At 37.1% G+C, this 27,495-nt stretch overlaps 3 protein-coding genes across 3 annotated transcripts; 2 read left to right on the top strand and 1 right to left on the bottom strand.

The window, feature by feature from the left end:
- Window positions 1–453: 453 nt before the first annotated feature.
- Window positions 454–5,034, bottom strand: LOC127793733 (CBBY-like protein). The gene is made up of 8 exons (XM_052324426.1): window positions 4,641–5,034; window positions 4,389–4,459; window positions 4,023–4,181; window positions 3,501–3,567; window positions 2,862–2,957; window positions 2,511–2,557; window positions 2,231–2,311; window positions 454–835 (listed from the first exon to the last, which is right to left on the bottom strand). Exons 1-8 carry the CDS (start codon window positions 4,992–4,994, stop codon window positions 712–714), a joined length of 999 nt encoding a protein of 332 aa, XP_052180386.1. The 5' UTR covers window positions 4,995–5,034; the 3' UTR covers window positions 454–711.
- Window positions 5,035–5,453: 419 nt separating this feature from the next.
- LOC127795987 (DNA-(apurinic or apyrimidinic site) endonuclease) lies at window positions 5,454–14,481 on the top strand. Its single transcript, XM_052327994.1, has 9 exons — window positions 5,454–5,742; window positions 6,526–6,618; window positions 8,800–8,944; window positions 10,992–11,193; window positions 12,114–12,192; window positions 12,575–12,636; window positions 13,543–13,629; window positions 13,831–13,934; window positions 14,158–14,481. Exons 1-9 carry the CDS (start codon window positions 5,509–5,511, stop codon window positions 14,256–14,258), a joined length of 1,107 nt encoding a protein of 368 aa, XP_052183954.1. The 5' UTR covers window positions 5,454–5,508; the 3' UTR covers window positions 14,259–14,481.
- A 4,086-nt stretch (window positions 14,482–18,567) lies between these two features.
- Window positions 18,568–27,120, top strand: LOC127795546 (lysine-specific demethylase REF6). Its single transcript, XM_052327305.1, has 8 exons — window positions 18,568–19,665; window positions 21,453–21,531; window positions 21,901–21,968; window positions 22,100–22,250; window positions 22,839–23,500; window positions 24,344–24,763; window positions 24,863–25,027; window positions 25,538–27,120. Exons 1-8 carry the CDS (start codon window positions 18,840–18,842, stop codon window positions 26,776–26,778), a joined length of 3,612 nt encoding a protein of 1,203 aa, XP_052183265.1. The 5' UTR covers window positions 18,568–18,839; the 3' UTR covers window positions 26,779–27,120.
- The last annotated feature ends 375 nt before the right edge of the window (window positions 27,121–27,495 follow it).

The raw sequence follows: 27,495 nt of genomic DNA, 5'->3' as shown, positions 1-27,495 counted from the left end.
AATGGGTCCAACCTATTATTATATTGGACTTGCCTTGTCTTAATTTATTCGGGTCTCTTCTTTAGACTTCAAAGAAAGGAGAGGTGATGGGAAGCTCATGCTTTGTATATTGATTGACTTTATAACTTATGATGTCTTTGACAGAGGTGATAGGAAGCTCATGCTTTGTATATTGATTGTCTTTATAACCTATGGTGTCTTTTGACAGAGGTGAAAAATGGGGTAAAATTTATTTTTTATCTAAATTTTAATAAATTTTATCAAATAATTTTTTTTTTATGGAATTTGAATTCAAAAAGTAAAAATTTTCTTTAAAATCAAAGAATTGAAATTTTGGGATGATAATTGAAATTCTATTTGAATTCCACCCCACTTTCTATCCCCAATCAAAAACACAAGAAAGGGACATCGACCATGGAAATGAAAATTATGACAGTAAATAGAAGAACCCAATTGAATAGGGTTTCTGCAACAAATTGACGTCAATTGACACCGAAATTGTTCCTGAAAAGTCACAGCTCTGGCACACTTACATTTAGGCATCTTATCAATGGCGGCGTCCAATATAGATAAATATATTACAAAGCCTTGAGAAAATTAATACCTGGAAAAGGCTTTTATCATAAGCAATATTGGGAAGGGAAAGGGGAATGAAAAGAACTTTGAATATGCAATAGACAAGGCAGCATTCCTGAAGACTGCTAGTTATTATTAGCTAACATACTGCTTCTCAAGAAGTGTCCCGCAGAATGCCAGGTCAAATCGTTCCTCTGGAGGATCTCCAATGCAATCAAATACCGCATCTGCATTTTCAAAATCCTCCTCTGCTGTGTAACTGCAGCCAACCATTAACCCATTTGTTAGCTAGCATAAACTCCAACTAGAAATTCGTGTCACCAAACACCACAATTTTCCTATAGTACTTGAGACAAGCTAATGATTCACAATGTTTGATGATGGTTCAACTTCGGAAAATTCTATGGTGGTACCTCCCGGGTAATTTGTACTCAAAAGTGTTTTGTATAATATAAATGGTATTTTTATTAAATAAAAAGTTTTTATATAACACACATTTCTTGTTGTATATCAAGCCTCCATATTGTACGAAACACAATTCATGTTGTGCAAAACACCCTCGAGTACCAATGCCCTTGAGAACCATAGAATTTCCCCTCAGCTTTTCCGTGTAATATTATCCTTTCAATTTGTTAACAAGAAAGATCAAAGGTAATGAGATTAGAGTGGTCCCTATTAAAGATAAGATGAGGGGGTCACAATAAAAATAATTTGAACATATAAGAAGAAAATCAATAGATACGGCAAGTGGATAAAGTGTAGGAGTTTTGTATTAAAAGGAGAGGTATACCAAAGAAAACTTAGAGAGAAACCTTTAAACATGACATCAGATAGCTAGAGGTCTAAAGTTCATGTAAATGACGCCTTATAGGATTAAAGCTTGTAATAATTTTTGTAGTTCTTTAATATGTAAAAAAGAAAAAAAGTAAAAATCTTCGTATTTTTTTGGCCACAACTCCCTTCCATCATATACTGTGCACACAATAATAAATCCAAATATGAATGATTCATCAAACATTTAAGCAGGACCATCAATTATGTAGGTGATAATGGGAAATAGACCAAAAAGTGGCCTAAGCAAGTCGTACTATCACATTTGCAGTGAAACTAGGACAATTCTTTCCCTGATCAAACTTTTCCCCTACAAGAGAGAAAACGTCCTGCAACTTCCTGTGACAACCACTTCAAAGAGAAGTATAGAGGTCTGCTCCTTGTCATTACCACTGAATCAATTCAATGAATAATATGGCAAAAGAATCTAAATTTCAAGAATAGATGAACTGCTCAGCATTTACAGCAGTTGCAAGTCTGACAATGCACAAGCAGCATGTGCTTGTGCAGCACAGAGCTTCAGAGAGAGAGAGAGAGAGAAGGATTTTGTCACTGTGATGTCTCCCAATTCATTGTGTAACCATATGAAATAATTCTATTAGCTTTTATCTTAATTCACTCTCCCTAATAGTTATTTATTTTTATTATCTTCTTACCTAATTCAAGTCTCAAACAAAAAAATTACCCAAAAGTATTCCATTAGGTTTGAGGCTTAAATAAGAAATCTGAGAAGTACGTTGGTCACACATGAATGCAGATGATATTTGCAGAGTAACGACTGGCTAGGAGAGGCTACATTTAATAAGGATAAAAATGAACTTACCCACTCTTTGTTATAATACATTTCATTCCTGCAGCTTTGGCTGCTGCAAGACCTATGGCGCTGTCCTCCACCACTACACAACTGTAAAACAAATGAAAAGGTGCATTGTGTTTCACATAGCATTCCAAATTTGTAAAAACATGAAGTTATTTCTCAAGAATATAGTTGCTTTTACAAATCAAGTCCATTGTAAATTAGTTGATTTTTTAACTTCACCCCATTGGTAAGGCCTATCTGAAATTCACGTCACAAAGTTCTGACCCTAGAATATTGCTCATACCTTGACGGTTCAACACTCAGGGTGCTGGATGCTAATACATAAATTGCCTGCAAGGAAGAAAAGATTCAGTCTAGTTCCAAGAACACATCTTTATACTTATTTTCAAATTAGAAAGCATCTCTAAAGACTTGGAGCCATTGTAAAACATATAGGAATGATGCATCTGATACAGTACATACAGCAATTGACGCAGAATTAACGTTTTGAGAGTCCTTATGAACACTAAAGTGTCAATGGTAACAGTAACAGGTATATGCTTGCCATCAAATGCATTTTAATGCAATATTAGCTTCCATTCAGTGTCCAAACACAGCCTGGTATGATTTCCACCAAGAAGGATCAAGAATTTACTGGATCAGGCTTTTTGCGAGGAACCACATCTCCTGCAAATATCTTTATTTTTTCTGCTCGCTCAGGTCCCAGCAAGAAGGAAACTATTGCGGAGACCTGGAATTACCAATATATAATTTGGTGTCAAAAATAAGTATTGCAAAAGTAAAATAGACTAAGAATCTAAAATTTGACACATAGTACTCAGCAGTCAAAAGAAGAAACAGATGAAGAGCAGCAAGTACTTTTTAATGGGCCTTTTTTCTTTCTTTCTTTCTGTTTTTTTTTTTTTTGGGGGGGGGGGGGGGGGGGGGGTGGTTCAAATAAAAAAGAATGATGAATATGTAGTTGTAAAAGACAAATACTTGCAATTGAGTGCATAACACTCCCACCAGTGCCACCGTGCAGGGTGCACCATTTTCGGTTGGTATTCCAACAATCCCAAACATTAATCCCACTAGGTTCTCAAATATATATATAAAAAAAGAACTATGAGTAGTGAAAGAGAGAGATATCCCAAGGCAATAAGATTCAGGCACATTACACCAGCTTTGCAGTTCACGCAGTTTCCCAGAGGGGATATTACACGTTCACTATAAACCATTAACCTGAAAAGTATACCATATTTGCAACATCACAAACTTAGAACCTGATTCATACCGCCTTCTCATTGGAGGTACTGCAAACTGCAACTTTTACTCCTTTGGCCAAAGCCTGATCAATCAATCTGCAAAATTGAAACATACAAACTCATTGCAAAAGGTATTTGGCACTTTGTATTATTTCTTGTCAAAAAAGATGCTGGATGAGTGGAAGAGGAGCACTTTAGTGCCTATTTATAAGAATAAAAGAGATGCTCAAAGTAGTGAAAATTATAAAGAAATCAAACTAATGAGCCACACGATGAAACTTTGGGAGAGAGCAATAGAGTAAAGGTTAACAAGAATTAAGAAGAAATCAATCTAACGAGTTATAAAGGTCTTACACAATTTATGAACATGGATAGAAATGAATGGCTAATGAGTTATAAAGGTCTTACACAATATATGAACATAGATAGAAATGAGTTGAGAACTAGAATTCAATTCATATAGCAAATAAGAAGTAGGATAACAATTTTATCCATACAGAATTAAATTTCAGGCAGAAACCAATGGAAGACAAGATCAAGTAGAAACTGACTTTGCAACACCAGGCCGAAGAGGCAACAACTTTTTCTCAATAAGAGCCATGAATAACTCTGTCTTTCTCTTGTGAAGAGAAGCAATAAATTCCTTTCTTTCCTCTTCGGTTGTAGGAGCTTTTTCTGGCCAACCAGTCTTGTTGAAATAGGCCGTCATCCTACATAGACAAGAATCAGCCACTAACCTGAGAATTGACCTCCAAAAATCCCAAATCAAAAAAGCCTGCTCATTGTATAGCCATAAAGTTTCTCCGGATATACAAGCTATCAAATCATTTATCAGTGACCTCTCTACTGCGGTACAGCTATTTCAGAGAAACATAGAATTTGTAATAGATATACGCTTCTTCAGCAAGAGGTACTACCTCTCCTTGCCTCCCCCAATTTTGAGCAACTCCCCGTACAAATCCACATCCCAAGTCACGCCCAATTCCCTCTGTTGAAAATCAAATTTACTTAGTGACCAACCATCCATGCAACTGTTGAAAATACTAAAATCAGAATGACAAAATTTGAAATCCTTCTATCCAAACGCAACATGAGGGAACAAGAAAGCAGCAAGGTTTCGATAACCGACAAGCGTAGAAACAAAAAGCAAGGCGCGAGAATGGGAGTACTTCAGCGAAAGTGTCGTTGAAGGAAATGCGGTGGCCGTCCTTCTCCGTGTCGACAAGGACGCCGTCGCAGTCGAAGAGGAGGGCAGAGGGAAGAACGGAAGGAGCGGCTGCCGAGCACTTGAAGCTCCTCCTCCTGCTGCTGCTTATGCTCACCGTTGACGATGCTCTTTTGGTCGTTATTCCAGTGCCCGAGAGAGAAGAAGAGAAGGCTCTCAAATGGCACCTCGAAGAAGACAGAGCAGCGATTTTCGCGTGGCAGATTGCAGCTTTTGGTGAAGCAGAAGCAGCAGCAGCAGCAGCCGAAGAAGAAGAAGAGGCGTTGAGCGAAGGAGAGATGACAGTTGAAGAAGCCATTTGCAGTGCAATGTGCGTTTGATTTAGCGATCGAAGGGAACAGGAACTTATCCTCCGTGGAGCCACAGAAATGCGAGGAGTCGCCGGGACCGACCCGACCCGACCCTTCATTTACGTTACTTTTTATCAATTATTTATAGCTCCCCTTTTCTTCTCTTTTTAGGATAATTATGTTTACTTAATTCAAAAATCTGATAATTATTTATTTTTTTATTAATAATCTCTATTCATCGGACCCATAGCCCTTTACTCTAATTTATAATATAGATAAAATTATCAAAATTTAAATATCTCTCTTGTTAAATAAAAACAATCATTCAAGAAATTGTGACAAGCACTGAGTAATTAATTTTTTTTTAATTTAATATAATGTATTTAATTATTTATCCAGAGTTTTTCACTTAAATTAAGAAAGGTAAATCTGCAATTTGAAAAGTTAAAATGAGGGCTCCTCCAAGAAGGGTAAATTAAATTAAGAAGGGTGCTGCTGCTTGAGAGCTTCGAGTCTTCGACCATGAAAAGGTTCTTCCAGCCAATCCAGAAAGATGGCTCCTCCAAGAAACCCACTCTCTCTGTTCAATCCAACGACGGCGATGGCGAAGGCGAAACCAGGGAGCAGAAGAACCTGAAAGAGCCATTGAGGTTCTTGACATGGAACGCCAACAGCTTTCTTCTTCGAGTTAAAAACAACTGGCCGGAGTTCACCAAGTTCGTGGAGAGTCTTGATCCCGACATTATTTCCATACAGGTAACTCGTTTTTGCTTCTAATCTTCCTTTTTGATTCTTGGGGTTTGTTTTGTTTGGGATTTGATGACACTGTTGAATGTGGGTAGTGGCATAAACGTGTACTTCGTGTTTAATAAATGTGGAAAATGGCAAAGTTGTATTTGATGTTTGGGTCATCTAAGTAGCTCGCTGTGTACTTATAAAGCAGATTTAACTGCATTCGTATTAACCCTTGCTACCAAGAAGTTATTTTCTGCATTCGCGTTAACCCTTGTTATCAATCTTCAATGTGGTTGGGAAGGGACCTGAAAGAGTTTAAGCCACTTTTCAGCCGAGGAAATGTGGGGGAATTATTTATTTTATTTTATTTTATTTTATTTTTCTGCCTAAGGGTAGAGAGGGAACATCGTATTAGGAGAGTGGTAAATGGAGTGGTCACAGTGAGTTCATGAAGCGATATCATGTAGGGAATTGCTGAGCAGAGATGGATGAATTGGGACTTTATGAACTAGCCTTCATTCTTTTAAATTTCATGCTACTTGAGCTGAACTCATACTTTAGCCCGTAAATGCTTAATTTATATATAGTTTGAGAAGCTTCATCAAAACTTATGTTTTGAGTGTGTTTTATTAATGTGTTCTGGAAGATGTTATGAATGTGTTTATGATTGTTTAACTTAAATTTAATCACATAGTAAAATTTGTTTTTCTTTTTGCCGCTACAGAATGTAATCACATGGGGATTTATGCAGTACTTTGTGTCTGGGCACAATTTTTTTCCCCCCTAATAGTTTAGCTATTATAGGAAGTAAGGATGCCCGCAGCTGGTTCAAAGGGTGCACCTAAAAACCAAGGAGAACTGAAAGACGATACAAGCTCTTCACGGGAGGAAAAGCAGGTTTCTTGTTGTTTAATGTTACAAATGTTCGAGTTTTATAATGTGCAATATGCTAAGTCTATAATAAAAAAAAAAATTCAACCTTAGCTTCTTTGCAGTGTTCTTTCATGTTGCAAGGTTGGGTATAGATGGGATTCCTCAAATTTGTTGTGTACAGTTCAAGTCATCACAAGAAAGGATTGGTTTAGGTATCTTTGATTAATTATAAAGAAAATATAAGAGAGATGAATGAGGGAGTTACCATAAAACTAAGGCAGGAAGGTTAAAATGAAAAAGTTTGTGTCTAGCATGTTATGTGATAGTAAGATTTCATAAAGCTAAAAGGAAAATTTTATAAAATAACTATAAGACTAGCTTTGTTTATGGCATAGAATATTGGGCAGTAAAACCTTATTAACATGTGCAGAATATGAGCATAACAAAGATGTGAATGGTAAGATGGATCTGCGCACATACAAGAAAAATATAGAAATAAGGTTATTCATAATAAGGTTGGAGTAGCTCCTATTAGAGATAAGATGCATGAAACATAATTAAGATGATTTAGACTTTAGTCATGTAAGAAGAAGATCAATAGAGACTCTTATGAGAAGATTGAAAGGAATGAAACTAGTTTTTAGAAAAAGAGATAGAAGAAGACCCTTCCCCCCACCCCCGGCACAAAAAAAAAAACACTTTGTGGGAGAATCTTACATATAAGTTTTACAGGCCTTACAGAAGATATGATCATAGTTATAAATGATTGGCGAACTAAAATTCATGTAGTCAACCCCCACCCAGTGTTCTAAAAATCGGCCTAGGCGGCCGCCCCGAAATTGCCCTAGTCAGGCCTCTTAGGCGCCGGCCCGAGTAATCGGCCGGCTTGGGTGCCTAGGCGGCCCAGGCGGCGCCTAGTCGGCCTGCGCGCCTTGGCGCCCAACTCGTTGGCTCAGCCATTTTTAGGGTTTTTTTTGCTAAATCATTAAATCGAACCTCTCAACATCTCCCTATTTCTCTCTTCTCACCTGAACGCTGTCGCCGCCTCAACACCGCCAAGCTTCATCGGCTCGCCAGTAGCTCACCGCTGTCGCTGCGTCCAGCTCGATCCTCGCCGCCAAGCTTCATCGTCACCGCCTCTTATCTGTCGCGTCCTCGTCGTCCTCAACGTCATCGTCGCCGCCCCCGTCCTCGCCGTCGAGCTCCATCTCCGCTGCGGCAAGCTCCATCTGTCGTAACCTCTCTCTCTCTCTCTCCCCCCGTCTCTCTGTGTGGTTATTGGGGCATTTGCTCCGTTTTTGTTTTTTGTTTTTTATTTTATTTTATTTTTCTTTTCTATTTAATATTTATATATAATTATAGATTTATATTTAGTTTTATTATTAATTATATATATTCTATAATATTTCCAAAAAATCCACTTAGCTATTTGCTTATAGTATTGATTGTATGACTAATTAAAATATTATTTATTAATTACAATAATTTATTTCTCATGCTTAATTCTATATATTATTGGTTTATGTTGCATTATTAATATTTTTCAACTTTGATTTAATTAAAAATAACATCAAATTATATCACAAAGTTTAAAAAATAAAAAAAATAGCAGTTTTCTTAAGCGCCGCCTAGGCCCCGCCTAGGCGCTCTAGGCGCTAGGCCCCAGCCTGACGCTCGACTAGCGCCTAGCGCCTTTTAGAACACTGCCCCCACCTATTGGGATTCTGGCTTGCTATGTAGTTGTTGTATAATTATCAACTGAAAATTGATACCTTGTATTTTAATTTCACTCATGACTGGATTTATGTTTGAAACCAGAATTTGAAAATTTTCATTAAATTTGGGAAACTATTAGACTAAGATGGCACAGTTGATAAGTATTACCGGTTGCTGGCCTTAACATCTGAAACGATGAAGTCTGACTTGCATTTGCATCAACTAGAGTTTCTTCATGAGTTTAAAAAGAGAAAAAATATAGTTCTCTCACCAATGGATCTGTAAATGGTATTTTTGGAAAATTTGAGCATCTATAGTTTCTCTTTGAACAGAAAGTTTAAGTTGTAAAATAAAAAGTCCCTACACTTTTAACCTGTTAAATCTATTAATCTAACACAGGTTATATGCTTCACTAATGGGCTTTCTGGTATTTCAGGTTTAAATACTGTCTTTTACTAATATTGTTTCCATAATACATAAACCATGCAGATTTTGATGCGTGCAATCTCAAATCCACCATTTAGAAATTATAATGTGTGGTGGTCTCTGTCAGATTCAAAGTATGCAGGGACTGGATTGTTCATAAAGAAGTGTTTCCAGCCAAAAAAGATCTGTTTCTCTCTCGATCAAACAGGTAGCATATAGCTAAATTTTGCTGTTTCATGCATGAAATTTATTTTTAGTTCATCAGCACTCAAATACAATATTTAAAATTGGACGTAAGCATGGAGTTTATAATTGTCAGTTTTAGAACATGTCTGTATGATACTCCTGATGACAAAAGGAAATTATCCTATTAGGGGCAATAGGAAAGCTAAGGTCATGGCTGGTGAAACCCCATCTTGTTGTGGATTTGGAAGAATTTTCTTGTTAAGTAACTATTTTTGGTGTGTGAACACTACAAAATCTGCAATCAGCTTCATATCAACATTCCCAAACAGATCAATGCAACCGAAGGGTTCTGAGCAGAAATGTATTCTTCAAATGATAGTTATATATCTTGACAAAGTTGCTTTCCCTTTGTTGTCGGGAAATCAACTTTTGAGTCCAGCATCGTGGGACTTTGTAAGGTGGGTGTTGGAAAGATAATTTGGTTCCAACTAAGCTCAATGTTGCATGGAACGGTATTTTCCATGTTACCAAAGCAGTTCTTAATTCTTACTCCTCATTTACGCAGAGAAATGGCTAATACTGTTTAATCCATTTGTAATAAAGCCCTGATATGACTGAAATTAGTGGAGTTTTTTCTTTTCAAAATTTAAGCTCATTTATAAAGAAATTTCACAAATTAAAACTCAAACCTAACATATTCCCAAATAACTCCTGTCACATCACTGTCCAATACATCAGACAATTTTATGAGAAATTTTTATGTGAGGGGGCAGAAACCGCAAATGTGAATTCTACAATTTGAAAATAAACTGCTAAAACAGTTTGTAACATTTTTCTGGAATGATTACAGTTTCTTCTAGGCAGGTTTTTGTGGTTTCATTTTGGTGGGTTTTGGCCTAAAAGAAACTGTTTTTGGCAGTTGGAAGATACCACTTTTGTTGTTAAGCTGTCTAATAAGAAACCACATAAGTAGTTTCCACCATTTGGAGGAAACCGCTTTTGTGGTTTCTTTTAAAGCAGTAAATACTGCTCGTAGAAGAAAGTTTTTAGTGTTTAAAAGCTTTTGGTTTTGTAAACAATGCTTTTAGAAGAAATCACATCCATTTTGGCATAAATGCTTAGCTGTTTCTGCAAAATATGATCAAACTCTTTACTGTTTTTTTGTTTTTTAATTGTGGAAGCTGCAAAAGCTTCTGCCCCTTTATATAAAAACCATCTGACAATATTTTCTAATTTATTGGGCGTTGATGTGATAGGAGTTTTTTTTTTTTTTTTGGAATAAGTTTTATTTGGTTTTAATTGTAGTTATTTATTTTTATAAATAGGCTAAATTTAAAATAATAAAAAAAAACTCAAGATTATTGTGATAAATCTTGAATCTTCTTCTTCTCCTTTTGCAACTTAAATTTCTGTGATGAAGCCCAAGCAGAAGTACACATGATTTGAGAAATTCAAGTTGTTTCTTCCTGTAATTTGCAAATCTGCATCTGATAAATATATGGATTTAGATTCTTGTACATTATCTTCTTCTTCTTCTTTTCGCAACTTAGTTTTTCCATGATGAAGCCCAAGTAGAAGTACTAACGATTTGACAAATTAAAGTGGTTCATTCTGCAATTTGCAGATTTATAACTGATAAATTTATGAATTTAGACTCTTCTGCATGATTTTCTTCTTCTTTTGCAACTTAACTTTTCTGTGATGAGGCCATAGCTGAAGTACTCATTATTTGAAAAATGAAGTGGCTTCTTCCTGTAATTTGCAGATTAGCATCTGATAAATAAATATATATATATATGGATTCTTGTACATGAAATTTTATTACATATTGATGTGGCTAGCCTATCTAATAATAACTGTCTCCATGTGGTTGGATCAACCTAATGATAAGGTTGACATGGTCTTGCAGCAAGTTACATGGTTGCATCATGGTTGTATATTGGAAAACTTCATTCATGGTATTTCTGCTTGCATATTAGATAATATTATGGTTGCAGCAGTATCGCATTCACATTATTTCTGTGGATATGAAACGAGCTGTCAAGTAATAATCATTTTGTTGTTGCCAGCTTTGAAGCATGAACCAGATGGCCGAGTTATTTTGGCTGAATTTGAATCATTCCGTTTGTTGAATACATATTCACCAAACAATGGTTGGAAAGAGGAGGAAAACTCATTTCAAAGGAGAAGAAAATGGGATAAAAGGATTATGGAATTTGTTTTGCAAAATTCAGATAAGCCCCTTATTTGGTGTGGTGATCTTAATGTAAGGTAACATTTTCTTCCCTCTCATCCCCTCTTCCAATTCAGTTGTCTCTTCTTTCAGTTACTTGTTTTGTTGGCCTTTTGGTTATTCACGTGTTACAGATGCAGTGTATCTCAAATGTTACTGAATGTCTTTTGGCTGCATTCTTCTCTTTATAAATAATTATTATTGATAATGGGGGCTTCAAGTTGTTGAATATAGAAGCAACTTGCTTGGTGCTTTTGTTCAAGCTGCTCTTAATGCTGACCTAAGTAGCATTCTACTATTTTTGTCAATTTACTGTTTACAGTGTGGTTTTATGTTCTCTCCTTGTGGCATTTTGAGGATTTAATTGTACTCTTATTGTGGCTGTTTGAAGGGTTATGTTTCTAACATTGACTTAGGTAACTTCCCCTTGCTTTCAGTTCTTCTGTACATTTCTTCAAGCAACTTATAGACTTAGCACGTTTCTTCAAATTTCAAACTGAGATGGTCTTCAAAATACACTAGGTACAAATCAAATGACAAGGTCACTCTCTCTCTAGCCATAGAGATCTCTTTACCCCTTAGCCTTGTCTGACCAGCACCCCTTGAAGACTCCATCTGATATAACAAACAAACACATGTTTTGTATAAGCATTTTGTACGCATCTTTTAGTTTCCAGGATAAGAAATTAATTATCCATATTCAACAATTGAACGTGTTTTCCAAATTTTATGTGAAAAAGAAAAATTGAAGATGAAGTTGAAAGTTGGACATGGAAATTGAAAAACTTTTTTAACTAAACATCCCCTAAAATGTGCTTTCCTTGATTCTATTTTCCAGATAACATGATTTCGAATGTCCATATGCATTACCCCCAGATATTAGCTGTTCAATCTTATTTATGTTTGATTTACTAAAGATCTCTGTTTTTTTTTTTTTTTTTCCTTCTGTCTCCTGCAGTCATGAAGATATTGATGTCAGTCATCCAGAATTCTTCAGTTCAGCGAAGCTCAATGGTTACATACCACCAAACAAGGAGGTCGTGATCTTTGATAGCTTCTGCATCCCTTATAATAATGATCTTCATAGATGCCTAATTTTCTTGAAATCCTTGAAGTAAGTGTTAGAATAAGAAGCTTATGCAAGGGTAGAACACAGCATTAAAATTGACATAGCATTTAAAGATTAAAAAAAAAAAAGAACATTGTCATTCAAGGCTGATGCTGCATTTACGACTATATTTGCTATTAAAACAGTGTTGTGATTTCCTGTAGAAGACTGATAAATATGTAAAAAATTATGATAGCAAGGGGTAATTTAATTCCATGGGAAACCTAAAGATGCTTGCAGATTTATAACCATTTTGTGTGTATTACGGTAACTAACAATATTTAGTTTTACTGGACCTCTTGATAATGCAGGACACTGGACAACCTGGATTTACCTTGGCAGAGAGGAAGCGTTTTGGTGCCATTTTAAGAGAGTATGTGAAGCCATTGTAACTTACGCATTTACAGCTGACGTGATTCTATATTAGGAAGTGGTACCATGACACACGACCTACTGACTTCCAATGAGACTGTTTGATAAAGCTTTCAGTTTTTACTTTTGATTTTCAATTTTTGTGTTCAGTTTTTGTTTTCATTAAAAAAAAAAAAAAATTGAAGACTTAACATGCTTGATAACTTTGTACTCATTGTCAATTTTGTATTTTATTTTTTATTTTCTTTTCTTCCCTCAATGTCAACGGTGACCAGAGACGCTGGAGGTTGCCATTGACTCCCTTGGCAGTCGGTGGCTTGACAATTTCCATGGAGTTGGCAAGACTTACACTGATAGTTGGTGGGAGATCCGAGATCTTTGAATTCTCTCTTGTCAGCATCTCCTCACTCCTCTGTGACTTCCATGGCAGTCGCACGTGCAAATGAGAGGACACCAGAATGAGTGGCTGGCCATGAGAGTGTGACCAGTGACACCCACGGTAGAGAATGACAGAGATGAAGGTGGTGAAGGAGATTAACCAAAAATGAAAACTGAAAGTGAACAAACCATTTTGGGGGTTTGCAAAATTTTTGAAATTTTTTTGAAACAAACACTGGCAATCAAACATTGTTTTCTGTTTTTGCTTTCAAGACAAAGGAAAACTGAAAAGAGGCCCAAATAATCTGCTGTTCTGAAATTTTGGTAAGATAAATTTGATGAAATTATTTCTTGAAGTAGTTCTTAAGACATATGCCCATTCCCCATTATTGCATTATTCTTTTTATGGCTCAAAAAATGTGAAATTAGATTCTTTCTCATGTTCAGCTTATCATTCTCCTTGTCTGCGTATGTACTTGTTTACAAGATGAAACTTGATTTGTTATTACTACCGTGCATCATGCTTCAGGGGAAAGTTAGTTGATGCTTATCGATTCCTACACAAGGAGAAAGACATGGAGCAGGGCTTCTCGTGGTCAGGGAATCCTGTGGGAAAGTAAGTAACGACTGCCATTAATGACAACAGGCCTTGGGAACAAATGCTAAACATAACTCTCATTATTTTCTGGCTGTAACTATTTCTTTCAGTCACATGAGGAATATAGAATTAGTTGGTAGTCATTGCCCTTTGATTTTCTTTTTGCTCCTGGTTTTTAAAATGATCCTGTGACTGGACAAAGAAAGGGCTGTCTTGCAGGTATAGGGGGAAACGGATGAGAATAGACTATTTCGTAGTCTCAGAGAAACTCAAAGATAGGATCGTTTCTTGTGAGATGCACGGTCATGGAATTGAATTACAAGGTACAACCTGTTCTTCATCTGATATTAAGTAACGACAGCAATGTTGATTCCCATTCCCCAATGCCTTTTAGGATGTCACCATAGTCAAATTGCACTATATACTATCTTCCTAAGTTCCCACATCTGCAAGGAATATTGGGTTCCTCAGCCATTGTGTCGTGTTGAGTGAGGGACTCCCATTTTCGAAGATCCATAACGTCAGCCATTGTGTTGTGTTGGGCAGGTTTCTATGGGAGTGACCATTGCCCGCTATCTCTGGAGCTTTCACCATCAAGCCCTGATTCCAAGCCAAACCCAAGTCCCCATGTACCATCTGAAGATTAGATGCTCTTTTGGTAAGCTGCCGTGTTCGTGTATCTTGCAATGTGGAATTGGATGGGTGGATTAGTAGGGAATCGTATTTGATTAGTTTAGTTTCCTGGATGAGAGCTGTGTTAATGTGATGTAGTTTGCTAGGGATATATACCCATCAACTAATTAAGTAAATTTTACTTCTTGGAGCATGGTTGCTGCCATTTAATTAAGTAAATTGACTGCTTGAGCTTTATGTTCTTTGCCTCTCTTTTTTGCCCTATTTTTTAATTCATCCTTTGATCCCTATGGGGCATACCAAAGATTTCGAGTACCAGACAGTTCATTAAACTTGGAACCATTCATTGTCTGTCTGGCATATAATGTCTATGAAAAATGAGAGATATATGCATAATTTGAGTCTTGTTAAATTTTATTATTATTTAGATAATCGCACATTATATGATCCATGTATTAAAAGAACAAATCATATTGTCTAAAGTGATCGCCTGGCAAAATATTAAAGATGATTTGAGGTGGATTTACTACAAGAATGGGGTTGAATTGAATGACACTTTTATGGGGTAAAGTTGAGTTATGATTCTACTGGTTCATGCTCAAGTCTGATCCATCTATAGTTGGATACAAAATGGACCCAATCAATCATGTATCACTACCGATTAATTGAATTAAAAAATTAGCTGGTATTTATAATAAAAAAATAAAATAAAAAGTCTGAAAAAATTGAAGTGTAATCCACGTCGTCATGCTCCTCCCCAGAGATCAAAAGGCACTGTTCAGTTGCAACTTTTGAAGGAACGAATAAATAAGCAAACAAACCAAAATCTTGTGGCTAGTGGCTACCGTCAATGTGATTATTCTGAGCCAAAATTTATTATTACAATAAATAAATTTGATTGGCCAAAAAGTGGAGCTTAAAGGGACATTTAGAGATGTCATGATCGAATAAAAGGTCACAACAGTGCTAGATTCTAATTATGGCATCCAAGTGACAATGTTACGGGACATGCTTTATGCTTAATATCTTATTGCCGCTCATTAATCCCTTTTATAAAATGATAGCAAAAATGATTAATAATTTAAATATTTTATTAAAATATATAATATAAAGTGACTAACATTTTTTATTACCAAATGAATAATCTTATTATCTATATTATTATTGATATGCCCTTGTACAAAAATAAAATTAATGTAAATCTGGATTAGTTCAGTAAATTGGTCAACCCAAAAGTCTATAATAAGAGGTCGTTTCTAGCCCAAATAATTATTTTTGTGTGCGGAGGTTTTCACGCAATTCACAAATTAGATAACCTTGACATTTACAAAACTCCTAATTCCACAAAAAAATGATAAATATTGTCTATTAAAAATTATTAGAATATTAGATAAACATCATCTACTATAAATTTTAAACCAAATAGGTTTAGAATTATTTCATGTTCCTTTATAAATAAGCAATCACTCATTTTAAAAAATGTACTTCTCTGATACTTAAGAAAATTTTACTCTAAAATTTTTAGCATTTTTAGTGTTTGATTTAAGCGTCATAATATTTGTGTAGGGACCTCCCTACATCTTTTGACCATGTTATTCCTTACAGTCTTAGGCAATGACAATCTCGAGTGATGACAGGCTTGGGCCACGACGGTCTTAGGCGACAATTGTCTTAGGCAATGACAATATTAGGTGATTTGACAATGATGTTTTCTACTTTACAAATTTATTATTATATTTTGACAACAATAATTGACGTCATATGTGAGAAATATCCAAAAAGCCCAAGAATACTACAATAGTTCTCACACAGGCTCAAATTGTAGGCAACAAGAACAATGAGAAAGGCCTTGACGTCGACAACCCTCCTAACCCGAGACTACGAGAGATTGTTCCCATTAAAACTCTAGGAGCCTCAAAGATAGCTCCACAAACTGTCTCACTCAATAAGTATGAAACACTCAAGCAACACCATAAAAGAAAATACTAACACCCTCCGAGATATGGCCAAATTTCTCCAAGGCACTTTGCCACAAAATTGCATTACCCACTATACTGCAAAACTACATATCTTAGTCTTAAAAAAGTAATGCCCCTACCCTGGGAGGTCTCAAGGAAGTTAACAAAAGTTGGTGAAAAGAAAATTAGGTGACGAGTTTCTAAGGAAACCTCTACTAAGAACCATTTTGAGAAATTACACCCCATGAAAACTCTTGGGACCATTTAAACCAATTAAAGGGAACGTCAGTCCAAAAAGAAAAAGTTCTCATCCCCCGTAACGAAAAATATCATGAAGTAGTCGAAAGTACAATCCTAGTGGTAGCTTTTAAGCATTAACCAAATCAATCCAATCTTACTACTCGGGATGCTAAGAATATAAAAATGATAGTAAAGCAAGTCCTAAAACAAAAGAAACTAGTGGCTGCATAAGAAGATTTAGATGAAATGAAAACATCGTTCATTCCAAAAATTATGAAAAAACCATTCCCTCTCAAATTTAAAATGCCCAAAGTCAACTCCTACTTTAGCAAGATGAATCCATATGACCATATGCAGAACTACGAATATGCTATGATACTCTATGGTTAGGAAGATTCCATTATGTGCCAAGTTTTCTTATCAATTTTAATTGATCACGCTCAAATCTAGTTCAACAATTTCAATGAAGGTCTATCTCATCATTTCAACAGCTACAAAAAGGATTTCTAAAGGCTTTCCTCATAAACTACCAGCCAAAAAAGGTCCACGTATCTACTCAACATCCTCAATGTTTGACTAAAGCATCGCAGTGTTTGCACGAGAATCTCTTCGTGCTTTCTAATCATGTTTTTCCTTGCAGTCTCAAGCAATAACAATTTTGGGCATCTATAGTCCTGGGTGATGATAGTCTTAAGCAACGAGAATCTCGGACAGCTTGACGATGATATTTTTTATTTTATAACTTTATTATTGTATTTCAACAATAATAATTATATAAATACCATATTTTGATATTTGAAACTTTGTCAATAAAGTATTTTTTAAATATTTTTATGTATTTTTTATAAAATATAAAATTTAATTGTGTATTTTTAAAAAATTGCATTTATGATCTCAAAATAATAACTAATTTTCAAATAAATTTACAACTATACTAAAATTCATTTTATTTAAAATTTTACCTAAAAAAATTAAAGTATAAACTAAAACTATTGAATGCTACATAATAAATTTTTATTTAATTTTTTTCACGTGCATGCCACAAAACACCCCTCTAATTATTAAGAAGGTTCACTAAAAATAGAAAAATAATTAAAGAGTGTGATTATCCAATTATTAAAGTTTTGACTTGTATTGTTATTATTATATTTTATATTTTAATGCTTTACTATAATTATACTCGTGATAAAATAAATTATAACAATAAATGCGCAAATTAGGTAAAGACACATTTCAGATAAAATGGCCCAAATCAGATTGATAAAAAGCTCACAAAATGGGGCCTTTCAAGTTTCACATTGATTGTGACCACACACTCAGCCAATCGGAAGCTGCCACGTCTGCGCCCAAAGATTATAACAACGGTCCGTCCGGAGGAACTTTACCGGACTTCTCCTGTCTGTCTTTGACCCGGTTGAGACCAATTGATAAAATCAACCCAACCGGGGTACAACTGAATGGATCACGGGTTGACAGGAGTGAAACCGCAAAATTTGGAAAATCTAGTAGTCCTTTGCAAATACACACATTCCGAAACCTCACCGAGGCATTCGGGCGTCGCCAGCCGCACCGCTGCACCTCAACAATTGGGGTATAAATGTAAAACTGGAAAAATAGTTTACTAATTTGTAATAAAATATTATAGCGGCACCGCTGCAAAATGATTTGACTTATCTACTCCCCGCAGGGAAGACATTGAGAAAGATTTTCTAGAATTTATAAGAAAGAGAAAGAAAAATAAGGAAGGAGTTCGAGTTCGAATTTTCTTTTACTTAGTAAAAACGAAAAATTCGGTATTGAAAGAAGTAAATGCGACGACGGTTATGTTGGTTACATGAATTTTAACTAAATATTTAACCGTTTATTATTTTTAAATTAAATTACCATCGGATGCTATGTCCATCCCATCCATGGAGATAGATAAATTGTTACCGAAAGCTTGATGGTTTATTGTTTTTGAATGAAATGAAATGTTATGTTGGCTTGTTTGGGAGAAAGAGTGTAATGTTTGGTGGCAGAAAGGTAAATAGAGTGGATATGACAGTCATTTTGGGAAGTGAACTCGAAACCCACCACTACTACTATACTACCCGAGTGTTTTAACTCAAAAGACTTCTCTGTTCTTTCACTAACCGGACCAGCCCTTGCTCTGCCTCTGTCCCATTTTCACTTGTTTTCCTTCTCTCCTCTGCTCTGGATGCAGAGGAAAATAATAGAAAAGAAAAGAAAGGAAAAGAAAATGAAATGGGGGAATAGAATCTCAACAGCCCCTTCTATCTCCTTGTCTTTCTCTTTCTCAACAACCCGCAATCACAATGGCCTTTCAATGTGACTTGCAGATCTCACCTGTGAGCTGCTAATTTGTAAGTGTATTTATAGGCAGTGTTTACATATTCAATGGCGTCTTCAGCAGAGCAAGAGGTGTTTCCATGGCTAAAAACCCTACCTCAGGCTCCCGAGTACCGCCCAACCCTAGCCGAGTTCGAGGATCCGATTGCTTACATTTTCAAGATCGAGAAAGAGGCCTCCAAGTATGGAATTTGTAAAATCTTGCCGCCGCTGCCGGCGCCGCCTAAGAAGGCGGCGATTTCTAACCTCAACCGCTCGCTGGCGGCACGGTCGGCGGCCTCCACATTCACCACTCGGCAGCAGCAGATCGGCTTCTGCCCCCGGAAGCACCGCCCTGTCCAGAAACCGGTCTGGCAGAGCGGCGAGGACTACACGCTCTCCCAATTCGAGGCCAAAGCCAAGGCCTTCGAGAGGAATTACCTGAAAAAGGGCCCCAAAAAGGGGCTTTCGCCTTTGGAAATCGAAACCCTTTACTGGAAGGCGGTTGGTGATAAGCCCTTCTCCGTGGAGTACGCCAACGACATGCCCGGCTCGGCTTTCGTGCCGACGAGCGGGAAGAAGAAGAAGAGTAGGGAAACAGGGGAGGCATTGAGCGTTGGTGAGTCTGCTTGGAACATGAGAGGGGTGTCTAGGGCAAAAGGGTCTTTGTTGAGGTTCATGAAGGAGGAAATTCCGGGCGTTACATCGCCAATGGTGTATGTGGCGATGCTATTCAGCTGGTTCGCTTGGCATGTGGAGGATCATGATTTGCACAGCTTAAATTATCTGCATATGGGGGCGGCGAAGACCTGGTATGGTGTGCCAAGGGAGGCTGCCGTCGCGTTTGAGGAGGTCATTAGGGTTCATGGCTATGGAGGAGAGATTAATCCTCTTGGTGAGTTCATTTTTACTACATTGAACTAGAGAGAGCAATTTATGAGCTTCCCCTGCCTTCTCTTTTCATATGCTCTGTTTGTCCTGTCTGAGATGTTGCATGTCACTGTTCCCGAGCTATTTTCACATTTTTATGTCTTTACTGAAATACCGTTCTTGTGTGTGCTTAAATCTTATATCCTCACTCACTTGCATTCAGTTATATCAGGTAGAACATCATTTGATGAATTAGGCGTGAAGTTTTGGTGAGGAGGTGTCCTGTGGGCAGTTAGATTGGGAGTCAACATTTTATAAGTGAGTGACATTTTCACTTGGATTGGAATGTGAAGCTGTAACAAAACTTAAGCTGTGAACCATAAATTGAATTTGATTCATAAAGTGAGGATGAATCAAAAAGTAAGGGTAGCTAGGACCAATTAAAGTTCCCAGAAAGAGAAGGCCAGTGCCTTAAAATTCGGGCTTAATTGTAGGATTAGTTTTGAGGTTATATATTTGCTTCCCATTCAGGATGTGTGGCAGGGCTTAAGAAGTGGGTGTTGCTTTCCAGCGTCTTCAATGTCCAGAAGAATGTATTAGGGGTTTTTGGGGTTTCTCCTTTCAAAATGTGTCGACTTTCTTAATGAGGGGTGACATAAAGTTCTTAACATAAATTGCCTTCAGCATGATGCATCTTTTTCTTGGTGTTGTATCATAATACATGAAGGTCATATGGGCACTTTGAGTTTTTGTGGGCTTTTCTTTTTCCCAGAAACTGAACTGAGTTCTATAGTGTCTTGGCAGCTTAAAGAGTCCCATTTTCCTGCTAATGCTATCTTAACTAGTAATGCTTTTAGGTACCTGTGGAACATTTCCCAAATGAGCATGCTTATACTTAATACTTGATGACTTCTTTTTGTTCTAATCACCTTTGCAGTACTTTGTTATGAAGTGATATTATGAAAGCAAGGTTTGCTATTGGGGGTGAAAAGCCAGAACTGGTAGTTATGTGTAGTTTTCTTTCTGTTGTTGATATTGCATCCAAAACTGTTTGCTGTTCTTCTTTCTCGTGCAAATATCCTTCTAGTGAGTGATATAACCTGGAAGACTCTTATTGGTGAATCAATGCAGTCTTTATTCCTATGATGCTGGATTTTGAGATTTTTAGAGTTTGAAACATAAAGTTGACACCAAACTGTTGTGTTGTATTGAGAAGCGCTTTCACTTTTGTAAGGGCCCATTTTGCATTGTATTTTTTCTTTGGTGTTGTTCCAGAGATCATTTATGGCCATTGATACCCTTTTTATGTTGACACATGCTCACACAATATTTTGTACATTCATTATAATGGTGACTGTCCATATGGCTGGTTCCATTTAGCATGAACTGAGGCATTCTTGGCTTAAAGGTGGTTGGTGTGTGTCCTTATGGTTGGTTCCATTGTTTTGTTTGAGCTGTTTGCCAGCATGCATTCTCCCTGGTGAATGATTTCACCTTAATTTACAGATATCATAGTTAAGAGCATGTAATTAGGCCCATCCATAATTTATAAGATATGTAAGATTGAGATTTGTTGACACGGTGTTTCAAAATTCAAGTTCAAGGATATGATCTCCAATGTGAATACGTGATTTCTCCTCTCTCTAACTGTTCCATGAACTGTTAGCTTATTTTGATTGTTCTAAAAATGTACAGGAAGATCTTATTTTTATTAACAGAAGATGCTACTTGATTCAGAATTTTTTTATGAAATTCAGTGAGTTTATTCCATTTGATCCTACTAATATATGTTTTTATTTGTTTTCCTCATAGTGACTTTTTCTATTCTTGGTGAGAAGACCACTGTCATGTCACCAGAAGTGCTTATCAGTGCTGGGATTCCCTGTTGCAGGTGACTTTTTGACATTCCAGTTTCTTACTTTTAGGTTTTAGATTGATTTTGAAAACTGAAAACTTACCTTGATTACCTTTTAAATTACCATGTCCAGGGATGGCCACTACAACTAACTTAAAGACCATCGTTCAGGGTATTTTTCTGAAAAGTTAGTAGTCATTTAATAAGTGGAATACAGAGAATGGGGAAAAGAAAAGAAACACGCAATGCTAAAGTCCAAAGCTCTAGATGGGCCATAGCACATTTTGAAATTAATCTAGTATCTAGCTATCATTACAAACATTTATTTATTATATTTTCTTGCTGTGTAATTTCCTCTAGTGTTGATTGTCAGGGTTCCTCTTACATAGCAGTTTTCTTGATCAGGTTGGTACAAAATGCTGGAGAATTTGTTGTTACTTTCCCCAGAGCTTATCACTCGGGTTTTAGTCATGGTAAGACATCTTTGAGTTCCAACCTTTTCGACTCTCTTTCTGTCTTTTGAGGTTGGGTTTATTTTTATCACTGGTATAGATGTCTTTTTTGTAAGTTCAGAGAATGACAAATTTTCTGCACTTTCATGCAGGGTTTAATCTTGGAGAGGCAGCTAATATTGCAACCCCTGAATGGCTGAGGGTTGCAAAAGATGCTGCTATTCGCAGAGCTTCAATAAATAGTCCTCCCATGGTGTCCCACTTTCAGTTACTCTATGATCTCGCCCTGTCATTATGTTCAAGGTTTGTTTGTTTGTCTTTTTATCCATAACTTCTATCATACTGGCATTATGGCCCTCATAGTTTCATATTATCTTTACAGTTCACGTTGACTTCTCAAACCATTCTAGTTCACCATTCAACATAGGAAGTGATAGAGTCTATTTCAAAGTTGGCATCCTCAGTCTTTGGATGTGGAGGACAATATCAATCCAGTTTGTTGAAAGCACATTCCTGTCCAAGTAAAATGACAAGAAACAAACAAAAATAAAATTTAGAAAGGAGAACCACAATGGAATTTAAGGGTGCAAGCCCATTGCCCGCATTATTCTTCACTTTGGACTATCCATATCTCTATTGCTTGTTCTTGCCAAAATCTTGCAGGAATCTGATGTTCCTTTTGGAATTTTTTTGTGTTTGTTGCTGTTTTCCATTTAACATGAAAAAAGTAAATAAAAGAATAGTGCTAGCAAATTGTCATATTTCAAGATCTCTGCCCTAGTATGGTGAAAGGCTTGAGTGGAAATGTGAATTATATTTGAATTTTCATTGATTCTCTACTATGTGTCAGGAGTACAAATTTGGTTATTTGACTTCTTTACTTTCCTACAGGATACCTAAGAGTGTGAATACTGAACCACGGAGTTCAAGATTGAAGGATAAAAAAAAGGGAGAAGGGGAAACCCTTATAAAGGAGCTGTTTGTGAAGGACGTGATGCGGAATAACGACCTGCTTAATATTCTTGGGAAAGGATCTTCCATTGTGCTTCTTCCCCAGCATTCTTTAGATGATCCTGCATATTCAAATTTACATGTTGCAACACGATTAAAAGGAAATCAGAGGATGCCTCCTGGATTATGTGGTTCTGAAGATGAATTGAAATCCCCAGAGGATTTGGCTTCTGAAAATTTCATGCCAGACAGGAAACGCGGAGTGAAGCAATTGTTTGGTTTCTATCCACTAAAGGGCAGATTTTCTTCAGCCTGTCGTGAGAACAGTCTTTCCTCATTCGATGGTAGTGATGATGAATGCACCTTGGCTTCTCAGACCCAGAAACCAAACATAAGAGCAAAAACTGCTCAAGGTGACAAGTTGTCTGATCAGGGACTGTTTTCATGTGTCACATGTGGGATATTGAGCTTTGCCTGTGTTGCAATTATTCAACCTACTGAAGCAGCTGCACGCTACCTCATGTCTGCTGATTGTAGCATCTTTAATAATCAGGATGTCGGTTCCAGAGCAAATAGTAATGGTTTCTCTGGTGCTGACGCTGGTAGGTTTTTCAGGCTACATGGTTCTTTTCCTTGCCTGTTGCAACTTGCTTTGATTCAGGATCTTGTACTCTGGCATTGGAGTTCTTTTCCCTTTTGTGTTTTTTATTCTATATTTTGTCTAAATATCCATCTCATAAATTTGATGCAGTACAAGCATGCATGTGTTAAAATGCTTCTCATACAAGAGTTCTCTACTTGCCCCCATGTTGCCTTCCATTGATTGTTGGTATCCTCACGTTCTAAATTGTTAAAAGCTATTTTTTTTTACTGCTATATCTGATGAAATCATTAGAACTCACTGTATTGTTTCTTCAAACTAATTACCTAAAAACACATTTCTCAGAACGTAACTGATTTTCCGTTCCTTTTCTAGCCAAGTCTCTACTATTGATATCTTTTTAGTTTGTCATATTTGTTTTCTTCCCTTCCTAAGACAACATTTAGAGAGGCAAACATAAAAAGTAGGGTTCCGAAACTCATCAAGTATTGCATGTTTCAGAATGTACATACCTATTTGTTATTTGCTAAGTTAGTCTTGCTTAATGATAATGCAGACCTGCCCTCCTCTTTTAGGTAATGCCTTGAAAGACACTACTTGCTGCCTGATGAAGATTCTTTTATACAATTTTGCACATTCTTGTATTAATTTGTTTAGCTAAAACACAGTCTGCATTTTAAATTGATTGTGGATGGGAAGTTAATTTGTGCAGTTCATGTCCTCGATATGACATTGTAAACCTGCAAAATAGGTGCCTTATCCGTTTGAAGATTGTATTATGGGGAATTTTCAACTGAATGAGCGTGCCTTTGATGTGAACTTTCTATGGTTCATCTCAATGCAGGAAGGACTGGAAAGAGTGCTCGTGATGGTTTGTTTGATGTCCCAATTCAATCTGCGGACCACATTCAAGCAGTAGATAAGAGCACAGAGGTGGCTAGCAACAGTGAAACACCTAAAGGGCCTTCTGCCCTTGGCCTATTAGCCTTGAATTATGGCAATTCTTCTGACTCCGAGGAAGAAGAAGGCGGAGCAGATATTGCTGTCAGTGACACAAAAATTAAATTAAGTGATTGTTCACCAGAGAGTACACTCCAATGTGATGATACAGGATTGCCTTCTCTCAGGCCTCATAGTGAAGCAACTGCTTGTCCTAGACTTGATTTTGGTGCTGATGTTTCTCTCCAGGTTTCTGGTTCTTGTGCAGATAATGGGCCTCCAAGATCCACTTTCAGGGGTAGCAGTCAAACTCTCAGTGGATCTGGTAAGTTTGGAACAAAGAATATTGCTTCAATTGAACCAAATAGTTTAAGAGAGAGGTTTAGATATCAAATGAAGGTAACACTGTTAAATGGTTTGCCAGTTTCCCAGAGTGCTCGCCCATTTGAGACTAGCACTATGTCATTTGCTTCAAGGCCTGATGAGGATTCTTCTCGATTGCACTTGTTCTGTCTTCAGCATGCTGCAGAAGTAGAACAGAAACTTCATCCAATTGGTGGAGCAAAAATATTACTCGTCTGTCATCCAGGTGCACCATAAAGAAATTTATGATGAGATTTATGGAACAATAAACCAACTATTTCGTCCTGTTACCTTTCTCTCTTTTCTATAGTGAATGTTTCTTTTTTCTTTTTTCCTCATTTCTTATCCTTATCTAATAGACTAAAAATGCAAATACTTGCTCATTTCTCATTTCACCGCAAATACTTGGTTTTTTTTGGGCATAGCTCCTCATATATTTGTTTTAGTAGCTGAAAAAATTTCTTTGAACTTGTGTCAAAGAAAATTAGCAGAAATAGAATAATATTTACCGTTGCTTGATGTTAATTGTTTTACTGGACTTGGAAAAAGAATGTATATTGTAGTATCTACTAAATAAATGTATAATTATTTTACAGGGCTTTCCTTTGTGAAATGAATTTCTTGGTGAAGTTATAGATTTCCTTTACTTGTGTGGTATCTTTTATTGATTTAATGTTTTCCGTTAAGATTCTTTTCTTCCCTGAAGTAACTCGTTATTTGTGGTCAAAATATGCAGACTATCCCGAGCTAGAAGCAGAAGCAAAATCAGTGGCAGAGGAACTGGGTATTGATTATATCTGGAATTATATTGCATTCAGGGAGGCCAATAAAGAAGATGAGGCAAGGATACAGTTAGCTCTAGCAGGTGAAGAGGACCCGGATGAAAATGGGGACTGGGCTGTGAAGTTGGGCATCAATCTCTACTACAGCGCCAACCTTAGCCGTTCTCCTCTCTACAGTAAGCAGATGCCATACAACAGTATTATATATAAAGCATTTGGACGCAGTTCTCTGACAAACAGTCCAACGAAATCTACTCTCCATGGGAAGGGGTCGGGCAAACAGAAAAAAAATGTTGTGGCAGGAAAATGGTGTGGGAAAGTCTGGATGTCAAATCAGGTTCATCCTTTGTTAGCAGCTAGAGAAACAGAAGAAGAAGTAGAGAGTTTTTATACTCGAGCAAAGCCTGAAGTGAAGCTTGAGAGAGCTTCAGAAAGCACTCGCCCTGCCATAACCTCATCTGCAACTAAGAAGACTGGAAAAAAGAGGAAGAATACTAAGGAAGATGAGACAACTACGAAAGCCAAAATCCCTAAAATAAAAGATCCCAAGGCTTCAGATGATACAATGGAGGGTTATCAGCCACGCAGGAGAAATCTTAGAAACAAACAGCTGAAACCAGAGAAAAGTGTTGATTCATCTATTGAAGATGAGGTGGAAGGAGGACCTAGCACACGCCTAAGGAAGAGAACCTCAAAGCCCCCAAAGCAGTTAGTGGCGAAACCCATTGAAGCCAAACCAACGGTAAAGAAGCAGGCAACTAACAAGAAAACAAAGAAATCCCCGGCTGTGAAGACTGCAGCTCCTTCTAGCAACGTCAAGATAAAAGATGAGGAAGGAGAATTTGCATGTGATGTGGAAGGGTGCACAATGAGTTTTGGCTCCAAACAAGAGCTTGTCCTGCATAAACGAAACATATGTCCTGTCAAGGGGTGTGGAAAGAAGTTCTTCTCACACAAGTATCTGGTGCAGCACCGGCGTGTTCACATGGACGACCGCCCCCTCAAGTGCCCATGGCAGGGCTGCAAGATGACATTCAAGTGGGCATGGGCTCGGACCGAACACATGAGAGTTCACACGGGGGCTCGCCCCTATGTTTGCGCGGAGGCTGGCTGTGGGCAGACTTTCCGGTTCGTGTCAGATTTCAGTCGTCACAAGCGGAAGACTGGGCACTCGGCAAAGAAGGGGAGGGGGTAGAAAAAGGAGGTTTTAAGTTTGAAAAGAGGGAGAGGGGGTGGGGGTGTAATTTAACAAGGCTGGAGAAACTGTTAAATTGACTGAGGTAGGTGTAGGTGTTTTAGGGGGGGTTAGAATTTGATGTACTTTGGTTTTAGTTTTTTTAGTGCAGTTGATATTCTGTTTTGGGGCTGGGTCTTCAATTCATTGGGCCCAGTGAATTTGTTCCAGCAGAGCAATTGGTTGGATGTCAAAAAAGGATTCGTACCCCAATTGGAAATTGGATGTTTCAAGCAAAAAATTGTGTCGATATGTTAATAGACATGACTGCCCTTTATTGCATTTGCATTTGATTTGTCTGCTTGCTGCTGCCTCTTGATCTTGGATGGATGTTTTCATGTTTGAAAAGGACTCTCTCTCAATCAACAAATATCTCCCTTCCCTTGCTTTCATGTAAAGCTTCTTCGTCCTATGCCTTGTAGATAGATTACACAAGAGGTGTAGCTCAGCTAGAGAAGTGTCCTTTAACTAAATATGCCTTGTAGATATGTCTTTTTCAGCATTTGTGGGGGATGTCAAACAGTGTGAGCCTCATTCTTAGTCAATTTTTCTTTCTTTTTTTTTGACATGTGATGAGTGATGGGGCTTACAATAAATTGGATAATCTCCTTAACTGCTTACCTGATTTATTAAGACATACATATACTCTTGAAATGAAAACGTGACATTACCACATCA

The sequence above is a fragment of the Diospyros lotus genome, chromosome 2, assembly GCF_014633365.1.
Source record: "Diospyros lotus cultivar Yz01 chromosome 2, ASM1463336v1, whole genome shotgun sequence".
In the NCBI taxonomy this organism is placed as follows: domain Eukaryota; kingdom Viridiplantae; phylum Streptophyta; class Magnoliopsida; order Ericales; family Ebenaceae; genus Diospyros; species Diospyros lotus.
The sequence above is the reverse complement of the archived record's forward strand: the minus strand, read 5'-3'. Positions and strand labels throughout refer to the sequence as shown.

Coding starts and splice junctions, on each gene's coding strand:
- LOC127795987 (XM_052327994.1), top strand. CDS start 5,509: ATGAAAAGGTTCTTCCAGCCAATCCAGAAAGATGGCTCCTCCAAGAAA. Junction 8,945..10,991: donor TTTCTCTCTCGATCAAACAG/GTAGCATATAGC, acceptor TGTTGTTGCCAG/CTTTGAAGCATGAACCAGAT. Junction 12,637..13,542: donor TTTGGTGCCATTTTAAGAGA/GTATGTGAAGCC, acceptor ATCATGCTTCAG/GGGAAAGTTAGTTGATGCTT.
- LOC127793733 (XM_052324426.1), bottom strand. CDS start 4,994: ATGGCTTCTTCAACTGTCATCTCTCCTTCGCTCAACGCCTCTTCTTCT. Junction 4,182..4,388: donor ATTGGGGGAGGCAAGGAGAG/GTAGTACCTCTT, acceptor TTGTCTATGTAG/GATGACGGCCTATTTCAACA. Junction 3,568..4,022: donor CTTCGGCCTGGTGTTGCAAA/GTCAGTTTCTAC, acceptor TCAATTTTGCAG/ATTGATTGATCAGGCTTTGG.
- LOC127795546 (XM_052327305.1), top strand. CDS start 18,840: ATGGCGTCTTCAGCAGAGCAAGAGGTGTTTCCATGGCTAAAAACCCTA. Junction 19,666..21,452: donor AGGAGAGATTAATCCTCTTG/GTGAGTTCATTT, acceptor TTTTCCTCATAG/TGACTTTTTCTATTCTTGGT. Junction 25,028..25,537: donor ATTACTCGTCTGTCATCCAG/GTGCACCATAAA, acceptor CAAAATATGCAG/ACTATCCCGAGCTAGAAGCA.